This window comes from Epinephelus moara, chromosome 13, assembly GCF_006386435.1.
Source record: "Epinephelus moara isolate mb chromosome 13, YSFRI_EMoa_1.0, whole genome shotgun sequence".
Lineage (NCBI taxonomy): Eukaryota > Metazoa > Chordata > Actinopteri > Perciformes > Serranidae > Epinephelus > Epinephelus moara.
Genome location: NC_065518.1, coordinates 27,699,393 through 27,724,512, shown reverse-complemented (window position 1 = coordinate 27,724,512; position 25,120 = coordinate 27,699,393). Strand labels below are relative to the sequence as shown.

Below are 25,120 nucleotides of genomic sequence, written 5' to 3'. Positions count from 1 at the left end.
ACTTTGGTAATGTTAAGTAAGTAAGTCAGTGACCTGGAGAGGTTTTCTCAAAGTGCAAGTGGACAGACGGCAAAGAAATAGGGCTGAAATGAATACATAGCCTGTTAATGCATTGGCTACACTACTTGAAGTTTTAATCCTACTGATACTAAATAAGGCCAGCATTTTTAAATAGCAGCTATTCAATCTACTGTATTGAAAGTCTGTATTTCAATTTCTTTAAATGGCAGTTTTCATTATTAGAGGTCCACTTTTCCTGAGCAGAATCCATACTCAAGCACAAGGAACAAAGTGACAGAAGTAGATTCATGCACAAAATCTCTGTTTCATTTCTGACAGAGAAGTTGCTTGAGGTGAGTTTGTGGCACCCAGTAGTCAATACTAGGTACCCGACTCAGAAATATTACAGTGAATTTGGATTTGGCTGTTTCATACATATATTCGACTATTCATTCCTTTTTTTATACAGAGTTTGAGCGGGGTTCGATAGGATGTTCAGAGTAACAGTGATGTTCATATAATATAGTAAACAAGGTAATTTATCCATTGAGCTAATGCATGCTAGCTACATTAACGATGCAGTAGAAATGTCCAACATTTTTTGTTGACACTAGATATCAAACAAAAGCCAGAGACTGTATTGTATACAGTTGCTGTGAGCTGTAAATTCACCAATTCTATGCAGACGATACCTTTCTGTCAGAGCCTGACCAAGCCAAACTTCTCAGAAATATTCCTAGAAGTACACTGCACACTAACTGACAAAACAAAACAAAACAAAACAAAAAAGACTGCTCTTCTTGACGAATCTGTCAATTGAGGGAGTTCTGACTAATGATTCGAATCAGCCCCAGGTCTAGGCAGCCCTAGTGAATACATGTTTTATTTGGAAATGGGGCCAATGCAATTTGAAAAATAAGTGTTGTTAAATCAACCGGGAATGGAATCTTATGGAGTAAAACTTCAGTATGTTCCACACTGAAAGTCACATTAAAGTGTATCATGCAGTCGGAGCACCTTGGTACCACAGTGGTTACAGCACATGCTATGTTACTGCTATTTCTCGGATCCTGATTTCAGCCAGCCCCCTTTTCGAGTCCACTTCTATACTTTCATTGATCCAATAAAGGCCAAAAAAATAAATCTTACACAATCACTGAATGTTTGTGTGCATAAAACAGATGAAAATAGACTAAAAGGGTACAAATGTTTCTCCATAGTCATTCTGGGTCATCCTCTGGGGACCACAAACATATACATACACCATTTTTAATGGTAATCCATCCAATAGTTGTTAAGATATTTCAGTCTGGACTTAAGTGGTGGACCAACCAGCTGCCATCCATGCTGCTAGTGTGGCTAAAAGCATAATAATACATACTGTTTATTAAGGGGTTTTGAGGTAAATGTATGGATGCTTAATTTTTTCAACTGTGGATTCAACTAACAGACTGTTCAACTGTGTTTTACGGAGACATACAGATGTGAAGAGGGAGCAAATGTCTCTCCTTTTCACGCTTGATCTGGTATTACTGGTTGGGACTTAACCAAAGATGCAACATGTCCGAATGTTTCAACTCAAGAGAAGATCAGATTGCACTTTAATAAAAAGCAGGTTTCCTGTCATAATGTCACATTATACTGTTCCATGAAAAGTGCTGCTCACTATCAATGTTAAGATGTCAGGAGGAAATATGATACGCACCCCACAAATTACAGTACTACTCCTTCAAGTTGGGTACCACAGTACTTTTCTAGGGCATCATTCTACACAGAACTACACAATATATAACCCCAAAAAGGATGGCATCATGCAGCAATTGTAGCCTCTATCTTATTTATTTAGCAGCACGAGTCCAGCCCGTGTCCATGTCATCTAAGTGCATCTGCTAATGTGAGTCAGCTCATCTTCTGTCCAGGTCACACAGAGAGGCCAGTAAGTGGCCTAATGTGAGGGTGAGATTGTCTGGCACAGCAAAGGTGCTTGTGGGAGCGGAAGGGGTGTGAGTGTGTGCGCAAGTGGGTGGAGGTGGGGGTTATGCGGTGAGTTTTTCCCTCCTTGTGTTGTTTCCATCAGGATCACTGAAGTACTCTCATGGTAACAGTGATGAATGTCCCTGACACCATATCTGAAGAACATATTAATAACATGTGAGTGAAAACAAGAAACATCACTTTGATGTGATAGCAGGTGTATATATGTGAGAAATGAATAAATTTAAGGCACCCTACGCAGTTTTTGACCACTGGTGGTGCTACTGTTTTGAGCAACAAGCAATGCACTGCATGCGCGTAACACAGACTGCATATAGATAATAGACATAGCCACCATGACATCACCCATTGGTTTGGGGACTCGAGTTAGGCATTTTGGCCGTTGTCATGTAGAATTTTTGGAGCCTGATGTGACCATGTTTGGACAAGAGGGTGGAGATAACCCTAGGGCTAGCTGCCAGCTTCGTTAGCACAGTGCAGTTACAGCTATGGTTTACTGTGATAATACTCATACTAATGCTAATTTTCACAATTAGCACTTTTTCTTGGAGCCAACCTCAAGTGGCCATTTGAAGAACTGCAGTTTTTGGAACTTTGCCATTTTTCAGCCCAGAGCTTGGCACTTGGTGTAACATGATACACATTTCTACTAATAACAGACTTTGACCTTGAAAACAGCAATGGACAAGACATTCTTAACTCAAGGTCAACTTAGTCACTTGTTCAAGAGCCTTAGACTGCATGGTCCTCATCAGCAGATAGAGTTTGCTCAGTTGCTGTGGAACTGTCAAGTGTTGCAACGATCCACTATCTTGAGCAACTGAGGACTTTTACAAGGATTTCAAGGCTGAGAATGGACTGTCAAGCTCAACTTTCAAACCTGCAACAATCGATTTTTTGGGGAGAGCCATGGAAACAAATTGTGAACAAAACACAGGTTAACTATCACTTTTTAAGTAGATAAGGCAAACTTGCAAACAGTTGCTTTTATACACATTCAGCACAGACCAATGTTAGCACTGATTTGGAGTTGTGTTTATGTCCACCTGGTGAATGCAAGTCCAATACTCACTCTCCTTTTGGCTCCATTTGTGGACTTCACCACCTCCTAGGGGAAATATCTGGCTTTTTAGCAGCTAAATCCTTCATTATGTTCAACAGCTAGTTGTAAACATTGTTTGTTGTTTGGTTCTTGGCAGGTAGAGTGCAGTGGCTTTAACAAAACACTTGTAAAAAACTAAAAAGATAAGCTGAAGATTGCTATAAAGCTGTGCAGAGCTGAAAGGAACTGCACAGTCAACAGAAGACTCACTGAGGGTTCCTTATATCAAGCAACCCATTCTGCAAACTCCATCTGCTGACCCCGCTAGACTCTGTATTGTGGTCAAAACCACATATGATATTCAAAGCATTAATACGCATTAACAAATACTAGCTATGTAAAGAGGAATGACGGCATCCCAAGCAGAGAATAAAGTCATGGTCCCTCTGTGTGTGTTACAATCCGAGCTTCTCTGTTCTTCGTTGTGGTAGCCATGCTGGGTGCACATGCATGTTGTGCATGTGAGTGTACCCAACTGGCTAACTAATTGCCAGTGCTCTGCACTGCCCACATATAGTGGTCACCACTAATATCAGGACAGCACTGTTGCCATTAGGATTGTTCCTGCTGTTAGCACCATTAGCAGCTAGCTTCGGGCTCAGCTACCTCCATGTTGAAAGCCATGTGCAGACCACTTCTAAATCACACTTGGGTGGTATCTTTTTTTTAAACGCCTTCCTAACATTTCACCAGGGTATACAGTATATGACGATATTTGCGTAAATAGATAAATAAACAACCAACAGCCAACTGCCTCCGCACCGGCTGTTCGATAGTCCTGTAACATTATCCCCACCAGTTATCCCAACACTTTCAGTTATCATCTTCTCTCAGCTGCAGTGCATTACATCACCTCAATACAGCATCTCCCTATTTGTTTTTGAAAGTATTGAAAATCATACTTTCTGGATTTTTGAATACCCTGGCACTCCGTAATACTGTGATATCACCCAACCCAAGCCTAACCTGAATCATAAATACGCTCTGAATATTGAATAGAGTTCACATAATACATTAATCTGAAAACACCAAAAAACTCCAGTTGGGTTGTTTTTCATCACCAGGCACCAGAGAAATCTGATTTGGACATTACTGAAGCAGAGGAGACATACATACTCAAAGACATGAGCACCTTTTTGTTAGTTCACTTATGACGGTTTAAACCAGTGGCCTATTTTCAGAGCTTCTATTTGTGTTACTGTAGATTCTAAGAACAACCAGGTACAAAGGGACAGACCCTGAAGACAGCATAACAGGTTGAAACAGAGGCTGCTGTGTCTCAACTAAACATTAAAGGGAGAAAGAAAGATAAAGGTTGCTCAAGAGACACAGGGAGAGAGAGATACAGAGAGAAAAGGTGGTAAGGAAATGAGGCGATCCCTGGTTTGCTCACTCAGAACTTACAGTGCAGAAGATATGGGGCTGAATTCAATTCAAAGCAAAGATAAAATAGGGCAAAATTAGTCACAACAAAAAGGACTACAGAGGCGGTTAAATTGGGAATGGAGTCCACGTAACCCTGAATGAGGGAGAATGGGGGGCTAATAGCTTTTTATTGGCAGCTGGCTCGTCAACCCCAGAGCGCTCGCCTAGCAACTACGCACACCGGGCTGCGACAGACGTGGTCACAGTTGTCATAGTGACGAGGCACACGTTAAAGTTTTTACCTCCTCACCCATTTCAGGAGGGAACTGATTTGCAACTTGAGAAAAAACATTTTCCATTTGTAGGTCGCAGCTTATCGTCTATGCCGCTCCTGCATGCCCTCACTTTATTTATAACGCCACTTGACGTACATCAGTACTTAAGCAGTCGGGTGACGGGCCATTTTCCTTTAATTTGATTTCTTTTTTGTACGAACAACTCCTCGGGTAGTGCTTAATGACGAACCTGGTAAAAATAACTTGCTATTGTGATTTATTCGAGCCAATCTCAGCTACAGACCTAAGCAGACATTAAATTCGAATTACACTCTTGTTGACCTCAGATGCAGTCATGAAAGTGACCTCTCCTCCTTTCCAGGAGCACACACACACACACACACACACACACACAAACACTTACATGAGTGCCAGGCCTAGGTAGTTGGCAGTGCTGCCCCAGTACATAGGGTTTTCTATGATGTTGAAGGGGAAACCTGTCACCTTCTCATCCATCAGGATGCCAAAGTAGTCACCTGAAAAAACAGACACACACAATGGGTTAATGCTGTAACACACTGAGATGAGATCTACTTGACAAAAACACTCCATTTCATAACTGAAACCTGAAAATTGTCACACTCACTCTTCCTGTTCAGTGATCCAGGAGGCTGGAGCATATCCCAGCATGCACTTGGCTATTAGCAGGGAACATTTCTGGGGGTGTAATGGTTCTCAGTTTGTCTCCAGGCATCAACCAGTTCAGGTGGATAGGGATTCAGGGCCAAACCTGGACTGTATCACACTGTTGCCATGGTTACAACCCCCGTATATCTCATTTTAAACTCTGATTTTGGTCCCCCTGTCATGCAACGCTCACTTTTGGCATGTTTCTGACAAACAGCACTGAGGTCAGACTGAGGAAGCACTGCCAAGGATTATGACTTTGGCACCACACGGCCCTGCTAATGCTACACTGTTTGGCTGCCCCTCCGTCACCTGGCTGTTACTGATGCAACCAATGTGACCACATCGAAATGACCTCATGTGAAAACTGGGGAGTGAAAGCTTGATCATTGTACAAACACTTGCCGGAAAATGTTAAACCAAAAATTGAATTCTTCTCACTTTCTGTGTGAGGAAATATAAATGCTGATTATGTTATGTATATTTTTCCATTTTTCAAAAGAGAATATTTTTTGGGACTTATTTGTTGAAATGGTGTCCTAGGTCTAAGCCTGTGGGTGGGTGTTTCTCATGGCAGTAATTGACCAAAATTTTGAGAGCAAGTGTTGCTAAGGGACCAGCTATCTACTTATACTATGCTGCTGACTGGAAAAACATCATAGCATGAATGGATTAAGATGAATGAATAGGATATGGCACCGCCACTCAGCCTTGCTGTCGATTTGTCACAGTGTTTTTTTCCCTCACAGATCAACATAATAAAAGAGACTTGAGCTTGAACTGCAAGTAAAGTCAATTATAACTATTTGTGAAGGCAAGCGGGAGCTGCACAATGCCGACACAAAACAGGAAGCTGGGAAACTTTTTTTTTTGTACAGGGCAATTTAGTTTCATTTAAATGATGCGACACAATCTCAGCTGGCAACCTTTCTTTATGGTTGTTGGAAGTGATTATTATTACTTTTTTTATGCCCAACCCAACAGTTGCACCAATCAAATTACAGCACCAACACTGTCCGTCGGTACCAAAAATCCATGCTCTCTGAAGAACACTTTGTCGGGAGCTTTGTCACTGCAGGACAATAAAGAGAATTTAAATTTAGTCTTTTATGGAAACTAAAATTTTGATATCATCAGTACAAAATACAAAGTAAGAAAAAGCCTACCAAGGATATGTATACTGATAACTTAGCAATATTAATTTAAATTTCAGTTCAGCAACAGTAGAAGCAATTTCAGAATTGTTCTTTGGTACTGGAGGCTGGTGGTACATTGACAGAAAAATGTGAGGTAGTCTGGAACCTTTTGGTTCAATTTCGACATCAAAGGGGCATTTTCAATGTCTGTAAACCAAAATGCATCTGAATACAACTGGAAAGACCTTCAACCAGTGAGAGTAATGAAACGTCACGTAGCGCTGCACGACGGACAAATGTAGACAGACTACAGCCTACAGAAATGAGCTGTAAAGGTGTAGCATCAAAATGTCTGTTAACGAGTGCAGGAGCCATCTCGGGTGTTTTCAAAAATGTCTCAATGATGCCCTGCTATACTGAGCTAGGTTTATACTGATGCTAGGGTGCGTGAACCACAAATGAGCTCATCCTGTATGTTGATTAAAGCATGAAGGCTGTGTGGTTACTTGTGCAGTGGCAGGTTTTACCCAATAAAACATTCTTGGCAGCTGAACCACTGTGGGACTCACTGTAACCTGAGCGCTTACCATTGCTTGCTATGTAATAAGTTCCCCAGGTATTATGTGCACACGCAAACAATTGAAATACTTCCATTATGCCTCCCTTGTCCACTTGCACGGATGCACACACACACACACACACACACACACACACACACACACACACACAGTAGGGAAAACTGACCTGTTGAATTACACATGTGGTGCTGCTGGCCCTGTTTTCTGTCGAAGAGAGGCTGTTAATGCCAAGTTATATAACAATTTTCAATATGAATGCTCGTTTAGGTACTGCAGGTGGGGCAGGATATAAAAGAGATTATATAAACAAATGTGTTTGGTTTTGAATAGGAAGTCGGCATAACTGGCCTTCAGAACAATATGCTAACCTCATTTTTGACCTCAAAAGCGACTATCAGCAACCCATTCAAATTCAAAAGCCAAGTGCAGCATTTTTTGTGTGTGTGTTCCTGCGTCACTGTTGTTTCATAGCGGTTATGAAAATGGGCAACCTGGATTTGCTGAAGGGTGGGGATAGCGGTGTGGTCGCCGACGTAGAGGTTAGAGAAGTGGGTCTGAGACCAGTAGGATGTGATCGGAGCTTGGATCCTGGGCCAGCTAGTCAATGTGTTGACACTGTCTGTGTAATTTGATTATGTTTGGTTCTTTGTTTCTAGCCTTGTGCCATCAGTTTGAATCATCAGGTCACCGTGACTCAAGGGGCTTAATATAGAGCGAATAAGACACATCAAATTACAACACACACCCACAGGCTATATCCTCTATTATATGTGTTTATGTTTGCGGGTGCTCAGTGAGGATGAATTGGAAAGAAAACACAGAGCAATTAGATTGTGGTGAGAGATAAAGTCATCCCCACATACAGTACACAGGCACATATACACACCCTAATGCCGACCATAAACTGAACACTTTGAAAAGACTTTTCAAATGATTTTAGTCTGACACTGGTGATTTATCTGTGACAATTAATTCATGAGTCAAATAAGTAAACAAATATGCAAAGCTAGATCACCATGTTGGAAACCTTTTGGAAAGGGTTTATCATTTGGGGAGCATGATAAGGCTTAGTGAATTTCCTATGATGTACACATGTATTTTTCCTATTGTGACATGTCTAAATGCAACCTATTCTCAACAGTTCGTATGATATCTAATAAATTAGTGCCCCAAAATGTCAATGGCATGTTACATATTTAACGTCAAGTTACATAGGTTAGGTTTAGCCGAGTAAAGTTATGTTTAGAGAAAGAAACATGGGGATGACGCACCTTAAAATACTTCAAAGTTAACTTGGTGTCAAACGAGAACCAATTCTGGTCTCCTTGGGGAAAGTCCTGTGTTTGTTTTACCCATCCACCACCCCAACCTGCCTTCTGACATGGACTTTTGCTCTTTATGCTTCTTTTTTCTTTACTCCCATTAGTGCATTGGTCGCATAATCACAGTCTTCCTGACTACATAGGTTATATATACAATCCTGGCTCATGATTACGTCGGTTATACGCAAACTGTGGTGTATTACTTTTTATAGGTATGCATGCGAACAGTACATAAAAAGAGCCCATCGAATGTCTTCCATGAAAAAGGCCTATTGTCAGACCAGTTCAACTCAGGCCATCCCAGGCCACCTAAAGGGATGGTTGCTGCAAATATATACATAACATGTGTCATCTGACACACTTTTATGTAACAGGGTCTAAAGGTACTCTCTGCCCAACTGACCTGGTTAAGTTTCAGAGCTTGCCAATGTTAATGAAATGGATATAGTTATTATTTTACAATGCTCTGAGCATTCTGATGCAGATTATATAAATAACTACTTGAATCCTGTTGTGAATACTAAAGAGAGACTGCATTCTCATAAATCACTGGATGCATAATATTATCTGCTCTGTGCTGCAAAGTAACGTTTCCCTGTGGGGATGTATTCACTCTTATTATCCTGGCGGCAGCAATTTGTCCTGTCCTCAGTTTTCTGCACTACTGTCACCTGTTTACTGCCGTTCACATGTGCCTGGGAAACTTGTCTATTGACTGACATTGGCCGGGCCTGGTTTCTGGTGTTTCTCATAAATCACATGGTTGTCCTTGATGAACAACTTAGTTAGACAGACTTTAATGTTGCTGCTCCAACTGGTGGAAGAATGAAGCACGCCAGCAGACTCTCTTGTGATTGCTTTGCTCAATCTGCACACAAAGTAGACGCTTGTCCATACAGTCACACACCCTCCTGCTGCCCCTGCTGCTGCGCCTCTGTCGACACAGTTGGGGATTTGTGGACACAAAGATGGACTGAGGGCATTTCGTTGCAGTGATGGACAAAGATGGCGCAGGAGCTGAGACTCTGTCTGGATCTCAGTGATGACTCACTGTAATGACTGACCTAGAAACCAGAGCTTGCCAAATGGTCATAATGGCAATACTGTCACATTCGTGTTCATTTGAATTGATGCCTGGATGAATTCAGCAGCATAACAACTAAAAACAAACATGTTTGTCTCTGAGACAAATATGAAGATATTCGCATGGACTGTATGTTGAGGACATGAAAGCGTTTGTTTGCATGCATATAAATGAGCCGGGCTCCATAAATTGGCACAAATGTGCCTGAGTCACGCGTCTTTCCTATGTAAGTGCATTTAAATGTCCTTGTTAGGATTCAGCACTTTGAGCGGCAGATCTCACATACTGCTATTCTCTTCTTACCACTATCATCAACAACATCATCCAATCCATGAACCCAGATTTTATTGTTTTTGGTCTAGCCTCCTCCATGACAGCTGCCTCTTGCGTTAGCCTCTGCTGGTCTGCTGCGTCTAATTAGGTCGCCAGATTTGCATGCATTGCATTAGAAATCACCTAACCATGTTTCAAAAACAAAACGCAACTTGACTCAAGATCCCCCACCTCTGGTTGCATACTGTATGCCCGCCTATAAGTCCTATACTCCTTTACTTCTCAGGTGGTATTTTTTTCTTTTTACATGGAAACAACAACACAACAATCAGAAAAGCAATCTCTCAACTACACATGATTAAGGGACATTGTTTCAACCTTAATTTTCAAGTTCATTTCTCAGTATCTATTTATTTATTATTAAAAGTGAATGATTGAAATCAATAATTTCTTGTCGGTCAGATGGGGTGGGGGGTCTTAGGGACCTATGACCCTGACCATTTGGCTTTATATCTTGGGTATTTTTCTATTAAATATTTTCATGACTAAATGAGCAACAACGATCCATAAAAAAAAAAAAGAAAAAAGTTTGAGCACTGTGTGCATTTAGTTTGAATTGAGAGTAATCAAACAACCCACCGACTTATTGGATTTTGACTTAAGTATTGGCAAATTCTGATTGGTGCAACAAAGTATGACATCCCTTTTTTTTTTTTTTACAACTGAGCCCTGTCTCCTTCAAACCAATGAGAAGAGCATAGAGAACAAAATAAAACAGAAGTCTTTTAAGCAAAATCTCAAAAACCTTTTCAACTTTGGACAAAAAGGTGGGTTCAGGTAGGATCCCATCCCTCTTTTTTTAGATGCTGGCTGAGAAAATAGGTTTTCTCTTTTTTTGGAAAAGTACTCAACTGATTTAGCGTAGAAGAGAGTTCACAAAAGAAAAATTGAGGCCTGGATATACTGGTTTTAAGTCCAAAGTCCTAAACCTCCCATAATGCAACTCTCTTTCAAGTCTTTCAAACACCACACAGTACCACTTCCTGTGACAAAAAAAAATACCTTGACATGTAAAATTAGTGGACTACCTCTTTAATATGTGACACTGTGTTTGATACCCACCTAAGAAGGTTCCAGTGAATCCCAGAGCCAGAAAGCTGCCGACCACCAGCAGAGTGCCCAGCACCATGAGAGTTACGCCAGCGTAGAAAACATCCGTCCTGTCCATCACCTCCCACTTGGCCTGGGCCTTCATTGCCAACGTCATACTGCAGAAAAAACAAATCACAACCACCTTTATTTCACTTTGTGTAACTAGTTTGGAGTAGTAGTGCAAAGGGAAAGGACCACAGTTTGCATAAGACCTTTACTGTGGATTTAAGTGGTAGGAAATGAGTTAGAAAATAACAGTGAGCTGGGGAGAAATGCAGATAAAAGACTGTTGTGATGATCTACTTTCATCAGACTAATTCACTGCTCGTAACCATGAAAGGTGTCACGGTGGAGCTGTACTAAACTACTGTACTGTAAACTTGCAGACCCAGTTTAAAGTTGAAGAAAACCCTGATTCCAAAGAAATTGGAATAAAAAACTGTGTTACATCACCTTTTCTTTTAGCAAAACTCAGCAAGTGTTTGAGAACCAAGGACAGTTGAAGTTTTGAAAGTGAAATTCTTTCGCTTGATATACAACTTCAGTTGCTCAACAGTTAAAGGTCTGCACTGTTGCATTTTGTGCTTCATAATGTTCCACATTTGTTCAATGAGAGTCAGGTCTGTTCCCAGTCTAGTCTAGTCGCAGTCAGGGGCATCCCTAAAACAGACATCGTCCGGATGGCAGCATATGTTGCTCCAAAACCTGTTTGTAGCCTTCATGGTGCCTGCACATATGTGCAAGTTACCCATGATGCCATGGGCAATAATGCACTCCCATACCATCACAGATGCTGGCTTTTGATCCTTACGCTGGTAAAAGTATGGATTGTCCTTTTTCGTTGTAGCCCTGAGGACACGACCTCCATCTGCTAAAATAATACGAAATGTGGACTCGTCAGACCACAGCACACTTCTCCACTTTGTGTTAGTCCATCTTGGATGAGCTTGGACCCAGAGAAGTCAGCGACGTTTATGGATGTTGTTAATAAGTGGTTTTCACTTTGCATGGTAGAGTATTAACTTGCATTTGTAGATGCAGTGAAGAACTGGGTTTCCAAAGGTTTCCAAAGTGTTCCTGAGCTCATGCAGTCATATCCTCTGTGCAGGAATGTTAGTTTTTAGCCTTGCCCCTACTTCTCTGAATCTTTTGATGATATTTTGGATTGTGGATGGCGAAATCCCCAAATTCCATGCAGCTGTCTTTCACAAGTAGTGAACCTCATGCTGTCCTTGCTTGTGAACAACTGAACCTTTTGAGGATGTCCCTCTCATACCCACTCATGGTACTATCACCTGTTACAAATTAACCCGTTTACCTGCTGAATGTTCCAAACAGGTGTTTTTTGAACATCACAAAATTTTCTCAGTCTTTTGTTGCCTCTGTTCAATCTTTTTTTGATACATGTTGCAAGCATCAAATTATCAAATTCATCTTGGATTAACCTCTGACCTTCCTCCTGTTCCACATCTATCGAATCTAACAGGTCACATTAATTGAAGAGGAGCAAGGTGAATACATTTTCACATCTCTGATATCGTGATGTAGAAATGCAAAAAAACAAACAAAAATGTGCTATTCTTCAGCTATATTTTGGAGATACAAAGTTTTTTTTCTTTCTGTATTGAACCCCCCCACCCCCCCGCACCCACTCACTCATGCTAACATGCTAATTAGCACAAAAAGAAAAATACAGCTGAGGCTGATGGGCTGATGAGAACGTCAAATTTTGATCTGATCATGACGCTACATTAAGGGGCCACACAAATCATAATAACATAAATGTCTGAACTACATTTGATGGCAATCAATCCATTAGTTGGCAAAACATTTCACTTCAAACCAAAAACGCCAACCCTATGGTTGATGGTGCTAAAGGGAAAGTCAGGGGCTCACGATAGTATTTAGGGTTAATCCTCCGGGGACCATGACTGTACAGAATTTCATCCAATAGTTACTGAGATATTTCAGTCTGGACAGAAGTGGAGGACAGACCCACTGACAGACTGACACTGCCATCCAAAAAGACATGTCGCTAGCATGGCTAGAAAATTAAGTTATGCCTGGTTCACACTACAGAATATCTGCCCGATTCTAACCCAACGCAGCGACATACGGTGTTGGCATGGATCGTGAACGACAATGAGTGTACTGTGCACTGTAATCCATCGTTTTATCTTGTGTAGTGTGTCATAGTAGACAACAATCGATGCCATGTCCGGGACGCCTCATGAGGTTCAAACAGAAAGTCTAGCATGTTTGAGTTTCTTTTTGTCGTTCAAGATTGCGCCCATCACAGCCGTCACTCTGACCAATGGGAACACAGAGCAATTTGCTGCCGTAGACAACTGTACCATAACAACACCTCCAGGGTTTTAGATATTTGCTCTAAGGACGTTACCACACAGAGTAAAAAGGGAAAAATGATGGTGTGAAGCAGCAGAGGCACTTTATCAACCTGGTGAGTACTGCCTTTAGCATCAGGCTAGCAAACAATGTTATTTCTTCATAATGGAGACGGACATAAAGTAAGAAAATTAAAAAATAGTGGCAGGGAGAGACTGCCAGCTTCATGTGAAACAGACAACATAATAAATGGGTTGTTATTTATTATTCCCTCTGTATTTTTATAATTTTACTTTTTATTCGCTCCCATTTACCGTGATAAAGTTAATGCATCACGCTGTCATTTCAAACTTAACACTTCCTGTATCTGTTTCAAATTAAAAGCCCCTTATAACTTCAGTTGAGAGAATCCCTTCATTTTCTAAACAGGCTTTTATTGTGAAACATTTGCAGGAACTTGTTGTGGAGGACTCAGTGACTTGTATGTTTGCGTATGGTACTTCAAATGTAGCCCCTGCCATCTGGTGCCACTTTTTACCTTACTACATTAACATTTCAGCTGGCACATGAACAGACACAGTGACTGAAATAATAGTAACAGCAATAGAAATATGACAAGAATAACCATCAAACACGCCGTGAAAGACCACCGAGGATGACTGGTGTGGACCACCGTGTATTGTGTCATGTCTGTCGGCCAAGTCACAGCAAGATGTTATGACTCCACAATCGCTTGATGTGACATAGTGACTGTCAGAACGGACAGAAAAGTTGTGTAGTGTATACCAGGTATTAGCAGGGTGTATAATTCATTCGCTAATGGTCGGTTTGGAAAAATTCATGTCACCTCTGCCCACACAGAAAACGCCTGACATCAACATAATGTCAAAATGAATACTGAAGTGAAAACCAAATGGGAATTAACCCTTGTACTACTGAACATGGACTAGTAGTGCATCAGTTTTGTGAAGATTCAAATTAAAGTTGATTATTAGACCACCACTGATGTGCCATTACTGTGCAAAGACGTAACATCTCTCAGGTTTCATCAGGCTTGAGTGCCATTACTATGTTATCAACTGACTCTGAGATATTATCATATGACTGCATGGAAATACATCCACAGGGGAGTAATCAATGAAGACTAACTGTTCACAAAATGTTCGATAATTCCAGAGAGCAGAGTCACATTTTCATTTCATTCCTGAAGGTCGCCAAGAGAACTGCTTTAATGTATTGCCTTACTCACTGGGTCCACCTGTGGGTTACTTTTACACCTTACAGGCAATGTACACTGCGATTTCTTAATTTGAACTGTGACACCTGAAATTGCAATGAAAAAAACAAACAGGAGGTAAGTCTCAATGCATCAGACTAACCTGGCAGCCCGCAAAACCATCAATCATTGCAGACATGATCAAGCATTTAATTTCTATGTCTCTGTCTTCTCTTCTCAACTCCCCCACAACCTCTTCTAATGCATCAACTGTGTGTGTGTGTGTGTGTGTGTGTGTGTGTGTGTATGCGTGTCTTTAAGTGTGCAGAGAAAGAAACTCCTTATTAGCGAGAGGGCTTTTAACTCCTCCTGACGTCACGCTCAAAGGTAGGCTACGCTACCACTGATGATTTGAGGGTTGTGTGTTGTGCAAGTGTGGTCTTCAAGTGAAAGCCTTTTCATTTTGTATCCACTGTTACCTCACAATATTTGGATGAAGAGTTTATGAAAGGGTGAATGTCTGCTGTAAAAGGTGCTCAGTTTGGTTTTAGTGTTGTCTGTATACAAAAGATCGTACTTACAGAGTCCAGACACAGAGAATGGATTTGTATTAAGATGTAAAAAGTGATTTAAACTCTGGAGCATTTGCTGAGTGATTCAGCTTTGTTTAGCAGTTTAAAAGAGCACTAATTAAAATATGGTGGTACTGAATAAATGTCTCAACACTGCTTTGTAGTTTGAAAGAGGTGGAAACACACTGCAAAAGCTTGTTCTTTTTTACAATATCCTAGCACAGAGGGCAAACTGTGGTCCCCACTTCAAAATGGGATTCTTTACTGGTAGAAACACGAGCAAAATATGAGAACATGTCTATAATTCTTGGGTTAGGGTTAGAGTTAATGCCACTATAACTTGCCCATAATTATCATCTTCATTAACAATGCTTCAGCTGCGAAGTCACTACATTTATACCTTACTTACTGTAAAATACTCTGAAATAGGATCGCAAATAACTGTTTTCATTCTCAATTATTTTCAATCTTCAATAATGTAACATTAATTAAATGTTGGAAAATAGTGAAAAAGGTTGACCACTATGTCCATGAGCTCTAGAATTGCTGGTTTTGTGCAACAAAAGTCCAAAAAAAGATTTTCAATTTACAATGTGAAAACAGAGAGAAGCTGGCTGAGGGCATTCATGTGATCTTCCTCAGATTACTGTGGAAAGTAATTTATAGTACTCATCAGCTCCATCCAGGACTTTGAGGTTTGACATTTTAAGGTCACATGAGCCAGTTGCACAAAGCACCTTAAGTTTGCTTCTGAAGTGTGACACTTCAGATTTAGTTGTTCCTTAGCTGAGGAAATTAGTTAAGGGTGTTGCACTGAATCTTTTAAAGGGTTTCCTTAGTCAAGGAAAGACATAAAGGCATTTACTGTACTGAAAGAGATTTTAGCGCAGTTAAATTCTACTGTTTCCATGGAGACTGTTAGTTTGCTTGACCTTGTGCTTAGCTTAGGCTACCTGCTGTCGCACTTTAGTATCCTCTCACAAAGTCGGCCAGGATAGTGAAAAAAAGAAAGTGGCAGAAGGTTAGAAGACATGAAAACCAAATTGGCTGCAGGAAGAAAATAAATCAAACCTCTAGAGGAATTCAATAAAAGAAAGAAAGTAAATTTGATCTGAAAAAAAAAAAAAGCAAACATGAAACAATTAATGTGGGAGGAAATTGCATCCATCCATCCATCTATTTTCATCTGCTTATCCGGGGCCAGGTCGTGGGGGCAGCAGGCCGAGCAAAGCGCCCCAGACATCCCTCTCCCCAGCAACTCTTTCCAGCTCCTCCTGGGGGACCCCAAGGCGTTCCCAGGCCAGACGAGATATGTAATCCCTCCAGCATGTTCTAGGTCTGCCCCAGGGCCTCCTACCAGTGGGACGTGCCCGGAACACCTCCAGCTGGAGGCGCCCAGGAGGCTTCCTTATCAGATGCCCGAATCACCTCAACTGACCCCTTTCGACACGAAGGAGCAGCGGCCCTACTCTGAGCTCCCTCCAGCTGTCCGAGCTCCTCACCATATCTCTAAGGCTGAGACCAGCCACCCCACAGAGGAAACTCATTTCCACTGCTTGTATCCGCAATCTCATTCTTTTGGTCACTACCCAGAGTTCATGACCATAGGTGAGGGTTGAGACGTAGATGGACCAGTAAATTGAAAGCTTTGCTTTCCGGCTCAGCTCCCTCTTCACCATGACGGACCGGCACAGCGCCCGCATCACTGCAGAAGCACCGGCACCGGAATACAGGGCACAACAACAAGACTTTTTATCCCTCCCACTTTCAATTTCTATAAAATCCACCCATTTAAATGCTATTAAGGCTTATAGTATGCATAAATAGGGCGTAGCCACTTAAAGTGACAGGTGGGTGCCATCTGTTGGCAAGGTGCTACCATGGCAACAATGTTGGACAGGTAATGTAACCATGGTGTAACCCCAGATTCACATGGTAGTGTAGTGTAGCAGTAAGCTATCTGTCACTATTTCAGCGTGGCAGCTGAAAAAAAAGTCTTGTTTGCTGAAACGTTGTCCTGAAAGCCCCTTGAAGGAGTCAGATATCATTTTTTTCTGGTAAATACGTTTTTTTAATGTTTTTGGGTGTTTGTTTTGCTATCAAAAATTAGCATTAGCAATTGTATTTTTACTGTTAACCATAGCTAAAAACACAACAAGCTAAATATGCTAGTAGCTAGCCTGAGGGTTACCTTCAAACCAAATATGGCCACTTCTGTCTTCATAAAAACAAGATGGCAACAGCCAAAATGCAAAACTAGAGGCTTCAAAATGGGAGACAAGAAACCAATGGTTTCCAAAGAAACCCACATTGTAACTCCAACAAAAACAAAACTGGCAGCTATAGCCATGGCCAGGGGCATTCTGACGAATTGAAACCCCTTGGATTTGACTTATTTGCCCAAGTGAGCTTTTTGAAATTGATTATATTGATTATATTAATCTGGAGCAGTTAGGGACAGCTCTGTTAAGAGGAACTGTTTTTGCAAACTGTGATCTATGTTTTGTTTCTTTCACCCTTTTGGATAATAATGTCAGTGTTCCGTCTGCAACATGCAGCTGTCCGAGCAAAAATACCAGTTACTGCCTTTACATGCTCTTCACTTTGCATTTTATGTTTTTATAAATTTTGTTCAGGCTGTCAGGCACTGCAGCCTCTAAATGGAACCAGACCACAGAGTTAAAAAAGTTCTGTATTTGCAGTGTTGAAAGGTTTTGTAAATTATAATAAAACACTGGAACACTGCTGGGGTGGACGTGCGTGTGTGTGTATGTGTGTGTGTGTGTGTGTGTGTGTGTGTGTGTGTGTGTGTGTGTGTGTGTGTGCATTAACATACTCTGTGCCATCTGAATTTGCTCTATTTCCTCCAGGAAAAAAATGTCCTCCACATCAAAACTAGGTTTGGGGTTAATAAGAGAAAATAGGTTACAGCATCTGTGCTGTGAGGCGTACGGTGTTCTTCCTTTGTCCAAGGGAGGAGGAAGTGTAATGTGATGTTGGTTGTTGTTACGCTATGTCAGACACAAAGAGTGACTGCTGGGCTCTCTGTTAAGTAAGGTGACCTAGCAAGGCATACTGCTGCGATTTGGATCGATAAAGAGATGGAAAAGGGAGTCTTGGGGATGGAGATGAGGGTAGGGGGTTAGTGGGTGTGAGGGACTGACCACTGGGCATACTGGTTACATCTGATGACAGTTCACTCCTGTTACACACTCTGTAGCTTCTAAAAATAAAACAGGACTTTCTTTCGGAAACAAGCAAATTGGTCATTGATACGTGTTTTATGTCATTTACCTCTGCATGCTTTTATGGCGTAGTGTAGCATATTTTTGGTGTGTTATTTTTGACTGCGTCTGTCCATGCAGGGATGATGGTATCAGATAGCAGAGTTAAAAGACCCACTCCTGTCAAAACCACACATTTGCCATCTTTGTACCTTTTGGAAAATGAGACCAAAAGTCTGATTAGAGAGACAGACGGCGGAATGGTGATGATGAGCTTAGGAATGCAAGGCTGGTGATTTAAAATAACTACACTTTAGTTTTAAAATCTGGTGTTGTTTCTATAGTTTCAGACATAAACCTTCAAAGTCCCATTTGCACAGTGAGTATAATAAATAACGGGTATGCAGTTGTCAGAACCCACTGCTTAATTTGACACATGCTCCCATTAATTCCTGCATATGCTCGGTGAAGTCTGGTAGGGTATTAATGTAACAAACAGGGGAAGAAAATGAATGTAACATGGCAACGACTGCCCCATCCTCCCCCCATTTTCCTACTCTTGTTCTTGTGTCTCCAGTTCCACCCTGAGAAAAGCTTAAGTGCAATACTTCTATACTTCTACTTGAACAGCAAGATTTAAACACTTGAATGCTTTATTCCTAGTTATGCCTCTATGCCAGCAATAGCCATGGCCGGGGGCATTACGTTTTCAGGTTGTCTGTCTGTACATATGTTATCGCTTTGAGAGATTAGGTCAAAGGTCCATGACCTTGTTTGTCTTATTCTCGTAAAGGCGATTGAGGAAATTTTGTCAAATTTGGCACAATGTCCACTTGGACTCAAGGATAAACTCGATAGAATTTGGTGTACAAAGGTCACAGGTCAACGTCACCATGACCTTGCATCCGTATCATTATCATGAACGTGATATCTGAAGAACACATTGATGCAATTTCTTCAAATATGGCACAAACATCCACTTTGCCTCAAAGATGAACTGATCAGAATTTGGTGGTTAAAGGTCAAGGTCACTGTGACCTTGTCTGTTGCATTTTAGTGAACACAGTATCTCAAGAACACCTTGAGGGAATTTCTTTAAATTTGGCACAAACATCCACGGTCAAAGGTCACTGGGACCTAACAAAACATGTTTTTGGTCATATCTCAGAAATGTATGTGCTACTTACGACAAAAAAAAAAACAGAAAGTCATACTCACAGCCGTATTCACAGGTCTGGTCCACTGGCAATGGGAAAGAAGTGTATTGCCCAATTTTAACGGCTTTTCACAAGTTTAAAAAACCCACATACATGCACTTATATAAATAAAAAAAGAGTATAAAAGTATCTTAAAAGTCACAGCCACATGTGCGCGCTTGCGTGTGAGACCAGAGAAAGCACGTGAACACACATGAACGCGGTGGTCTCACACGCAAGCGCGCACACGTGAGTGCAGTGCACAGAGAGGCAGTTAGAGCTACAGGCTGCAATGAGGCTAAAAACAGAGTTCAAATGACGTTTTTCAAAACAACTTTTTATGTCAGGGCTTCAGGACACTTGGATCACTACAGACGAGCAGTATGGATATATTTTTTGGTTTCAATTATGTGTTTTTGGACGTTTGAATCTGGGGCGCCTTAAGCCTCCATTAGGTGGAGTTGTGTTGCTACCCGCTCTCCCCTTGGATCTCCACAAGGGATGTGAGAACTCTAAAACTTCACTAGGGCCTCCCTCGGCATATGGGTGAGTAGACAATGGCTGAATTTTCATTTTTGGGTGCACTATCCCTTTAACATGCACACAGTTCCAAAGCGCTGATCATATTAGTACATGTTTGGTATGGTCTTTATTTAGCTTTGAATATTTCCTAATACAGAGGGAGTAGAGGTGTAACATTTTTACATTTACTATTTTTAACTGTGCAAATCCCAATCCTCTTATCTCATTAGGCTTTCTGCTAATAGCAAGAGCGCCAATTAAACACACACAATTAATTACAAAAATGACTTGTTAGAGCCCTCTGAGCTTTCCCCAGAGGTTTATTATTATTGAATATAATCAGTGGAGAGCATCACAGCTGTGTGCTTAGAAGATAAAAATACATTCTCTGAATCCTCTGCATGTCTGTCAATCAGGCTATAAATCAGTAGTGGAGCTATAAAAAGAAGTGGCCGTCAGTCAGCTACTCAGCACGCCAGTGAGTCAGTCAGTGTATTCGTAAGTTAATTAGGTAGGCAATAAGCAGCACAATAATAAAGCTGTTGAATAATTAGTCTGCTGGTCAATCAGTGTGTTTGTTTGTTGGGATTGGGAACTGTAATAATGTTTTTCCAGTGAACCACTGTATGTGTACACCAAACTACATGCATTTCCACTGTGACTTCATTGCCGTGATCATCTCTCAAACTTTTGTAGCTTCTCTAATATCAGCCTCACTGTTGACTGGTATCTTTATTGTATCAAATTTTTCTGTCTAGACCTGTTGATGCTGAGCTGACGTTTTGATTCAACATCTAACTTGTACACTCTTGCTAGGTAAACTTTAACGTTGTAACTATTAATGTTACTAGCTAACGTTGGCTAGCGAAAATATGATGGACTTTCCAACAATGGAAAAAAAGCGATTTGACACTAAACACGATTGTTCTATTAACCCATGTAACTTGAAAACGAGTACACACCTCCAGTATCTAGAAAGGTGACTTGTTAAATAAATTAATCAATCAATTTGAAAGTGATCAGAAACATCATTGTCATTGATTGAGATATGTTAAAAAAAAGTCAAAGTATTTTCTTTTACATTTTTTCATGAATTAAGATGGAGATATAAAAAGAGTAATTGGTAGAAATAAACCATCACCAAATCTCAGTATCATTTATAAAATATTTTTTCTGTTTTTTGTAAAAAAAAATATTTTCTAGCTATTTTTGTATGTTGTGCATATAGGATATAAGAGTGTGTAAGTCATGTATTTGAATACATGCATTCATACTTTTAGATCTGTGAATGTTTTTAGTGTCAGTCTTTTTAGTATTCAGCACTGATCTGTACCTGTATCACATTATAAGATCTGTGGTACTTTATATATTTCTGGATACTAAGAAAATACATAGGAAACACATGTAAATCATGTGATATGTTGTCTGTTTATGATGAGAACATAAATCTGTTGTTACAATAGAATAATATAAATTTGAAGTTATCTTTGTTAGTAAAATGACGCAGTCTGAACCACTTCAGGGCTAAAATGAGCTTTTCTTTGTTTAGAAAAAAAATATGATGCTAAATATTTAAAAAAAAAAAAAAAAAAAAAAAAAAGCAGCCTTTTCACTACTTGGGGCATTTTGTTTTTGAAAGCAAATTGTTTTATATGCCATTCAGTGACATTTTCCATCCCTGATTATGGCAGACATAATTTGCTCAAACCATTTACGGATCTGTCAGGTTTCCGATATGTGTCCCCCCCAAAGTTAAACATTCCTACGCCCTTGGTTACAGTGTCCTGTGGAAACCATATGCGCTACGCCAGTGCAGCTGGAAAGGCTGCAGTTGCTAAAGGCTCTGTGTGAGTACCAGTCTTTATTAGTGGTAATATGCATCATATTATTCAGGAGTCATTGCATTTTGTATTTTTTTGTGCATCTTTCTCACCTCTTCAACTTTCTCTCTTTTCCTTATCACTCTGTATCGAATCGAAGATATCTGAATGTGTATGTTTGTTTAATAAGATTTCCTTCAGTAGGAGATATCCAGAGAACAAAGGCCAAATGTTTTGAAATATAAGAAACCAGCCCTTTGCATCATATGATTACAAAGCTCTCAATGAGAGGGCATTGTTTTTACTTTGTTTTTGTCTGAGTTATGCAATGAGCTGGCTGAAAAACATCCATATCTTCAATGTTTTCCAGCAAAATTGAGATGTAATAAAGTTTATTTCACTGAAATGACCTGAATGGCTCTTTGAGAACTTGAGCTGCAAATAAAAGTTGCATCATTTAATGGAACTGTTTTTGAATTTTTAATGCCAGAGGAGCTATAAATATCAGCATGTGGAGAGGCAATTGTTAGTCTTTGCTATGATCATTAACCACATCAACCCCTCAGGAAATAGAGTCATTTTGCGCGGAGCAATCAAAACGTTATGTATTGCTTCGTGTCAAATAATAAATCAGGTGTTTATATTTCATTAGGGCTGCATAGCTTTCGGATATAAATAGGCAAAGTCTGAACGTATAATATTGACTACTGCTATTTATTTGCAGGGGAATGTCACGCTTTAATTGACTTTCTTAACAAGGTCATATAATGTAGTGTGTATAATGTTGTCCCTTAAAAGCCAAAGGCTGACCTACATATAGTACACACAACCAAAGTGAACTTCCCACCAATCTCCAATGACAAAACCCCACCACTATCCCAGCTTATTTCTTTCAGCTTGTACACCCTTTAGAGAATCGTGACTTCAGTACCAGAGGAAGCATCTTCAAGAGGAGCCAGGTAGACAATCAGGATTATAGTGAGTAAGGCGAAAGGCAGAGCGAAAACCTACATGAGGGGCAATACACTAGAGATCAGTCAGTGTGTCTGCCCATCCTATGACTCTATAACACTGCGTCAAGGCCAACTCCCTGACTCCATAACACTCCAATCATAAGACAATGCATCATGTCAGTGTTTGCGTCAAGACCCTGAACTACATGGCACTAACAGACGGGAAGGTAACTGACGCTGACCATTTAAACAGCTCTATACAACATTCAGAGCATTTCTATCATTCAGAGTCTAGGTGGGAATTGTCTGCACACGGCTCTTAACATGGAGGTGGCTGAGTGACGGCTAGAAGCTAATGGTGCTAACAACATAAACAAGACTAACAGTGGCAACAGTGCAGACAGAGCTACCAATGTCTTTCAGGGGGGAACCTGAGCTTGACCGTTACACTTCCATCCTTTCGTCTGCTGTCCATCTGTGCTGGAGGGATGGCAGATTGCAGCACATTAACTTCTCAGCAGAGTGTATGATACACTACGGACTGCCTTTTTCCTTGGCTCTGGCAGCAGCGTACCAGCTGGTGATGGAGGAGGTGAGGATGGACTCAATGATGTGCAGAAGTCTTTTGCGTGTTGAACTTCTTCAGCTGCCACAGGAAGTACATCCTCTGCTGTGCCTTTTTAATGAGGGAGCCGATGTTCAGCTCCCACCTAAAGTCCTGAGTCATGAAGGAGCTGAGGAAACAGAAGGACTCCACAGCGTCAACTGGGGAGTCACACAGGCTGAAGGGGGGCAGTGGGACTGCATTCTTCCTGAAACCCACAATCATCTCCACTGTCTTAAGAGGTCAGGTCACTGGATGGACAATCTCACACCTGTATGTGGACTCATCCCAACTCGAGATAAGTCTGGTGAGGGTGATATCATCCCCAAACTTCAGGGGCTTGACATGGTGGCTGACTGGAGGTGTAGCTGTTAGTATATAGAATTTAGAGCAGAGGGCAAGGACGCAGCCTTGAAGGGAACCAGTGCTGATGGTCCAGGAGTCACAGAGGTGTTTCCGCTAGGTTAACATGCTGCTTCCTGTCAGACAGGAAGTCACTGATCCACCTGCAGATGGAGTCAGACACATGCAACTTGGAGAGCTTGTCCTGCTGCAGAGAATGGAAGATAGAAATGACAGCAGAGCTGGAATCCACAAACAAGATCCTGGCAGAGGTTCCTGGGGAGTCTAGCTGCTGATGGACGAAATGGAGGGCCATGTTGAGTGCACTGATGATAGATCTGTTGGCTTTGTGGGCAAATTGCAGGGGTTCCAGGTGTGAGTTGGGGATGGTCTTGAGGTGGGCCAAAACAAGGCTCTCAAAGGACTTCATTACCGACAAGGTCAGGGCGACGGGTCAGTAGTTGTTAAGTCCTGTGATCCATGTTTTTTGAATAGGTTTAGGTTTCAAAGCAGGCTAGTACGTAGTGTGGCAGCTCTACCTGCTTTCACTGCCACATTAAGAGGTCAAGCTGCAACAAATACACCGTTGAGACTGGGAAAAAACTCCAGTAACCAAACACCTTAAACCAAAATGCACAAAGGACAAGCACTCAGACCCAAAACCAAAAGACTATGGATGGAGGACGAGAATACTGCTCTCATAAGAAAAACAAAAAGTTTAAAAAGTAGGCAGAGTCTTCAAACCAAACGAGAGGAGCCAGAGGAGAAAGAGAGAGACTGACCAAAAAGACACCCCACCTGAACTTTTCTCTCCCTCACATTAAGCAAAGCAGCGGTAGTCCTTAGCCTGGTTTTCTTTTAATAAGCAGCTAATCAAGTTGCCACTGGGCAGCAGAGTGGACTACAGAGTAGAGAGATCAATCATGTTTCAAACTGCCCAGCATCCACACCGCAGGGATGGCACTGCACAAAATACTACACATGATCAGTCTTTATAAATTTCTAACAATGTCACCATTCAGTTAGCATTCTATTCACCAACTGTGACGTGACTCATCCAGATTAACTGCTATCAGCGGCAGATCATTATTACACAGCAGGCATAACAGTCTACCACTGTGTGTACAGTTACACTTGTAATGTGTGTTTGATTACACAGCAGGAAGCACAGCAAAAAGATTTATATCACACTGCCTTGAACTCATAGAATGAATACAGTAATGACTCACTCTGGAAATGCTGAAAGTTCGGAAAGTTAAATAAAACCATCTCTATAAAAACAAATGTAAAGGCAGCAACAACAGTCTGCTGATTCGTGATGATCAGTGAAGTCAGTGTTCTGCTGGGTAACCTTGG

At 41.0% G+C, this 25,120-nt stretch overlaps 1 protein-coding gene across 1 annotated transcript in view; it reads right to left on the bottom strand.

Moving 5' to 3' along the window:
- pemt (phosphatidylethanolamine N-methyltransferase) overlaps positions 1-25,120 on the bottom strand; it is a 91,053-nt gene that overhangs the window by 18,674 nt on the left and 47,259 nt on the right. Inside the window, exons 4-5 of the mRNA XM_050059578.1 lie at positions 10,940-11,085; positions 5,162-5,273 (exon numbers count right to left, since the gene is read on the bottom strand). Coding sequence (XP_049915535.1) covers positions 5,162-5,273; positions 10,940-11,085 — 258 coding nt within the window. The remainder of the gene's footprint in view (positions 1-5,161; positions 5,274-10,939; positions 11,086-25,120) is intronic.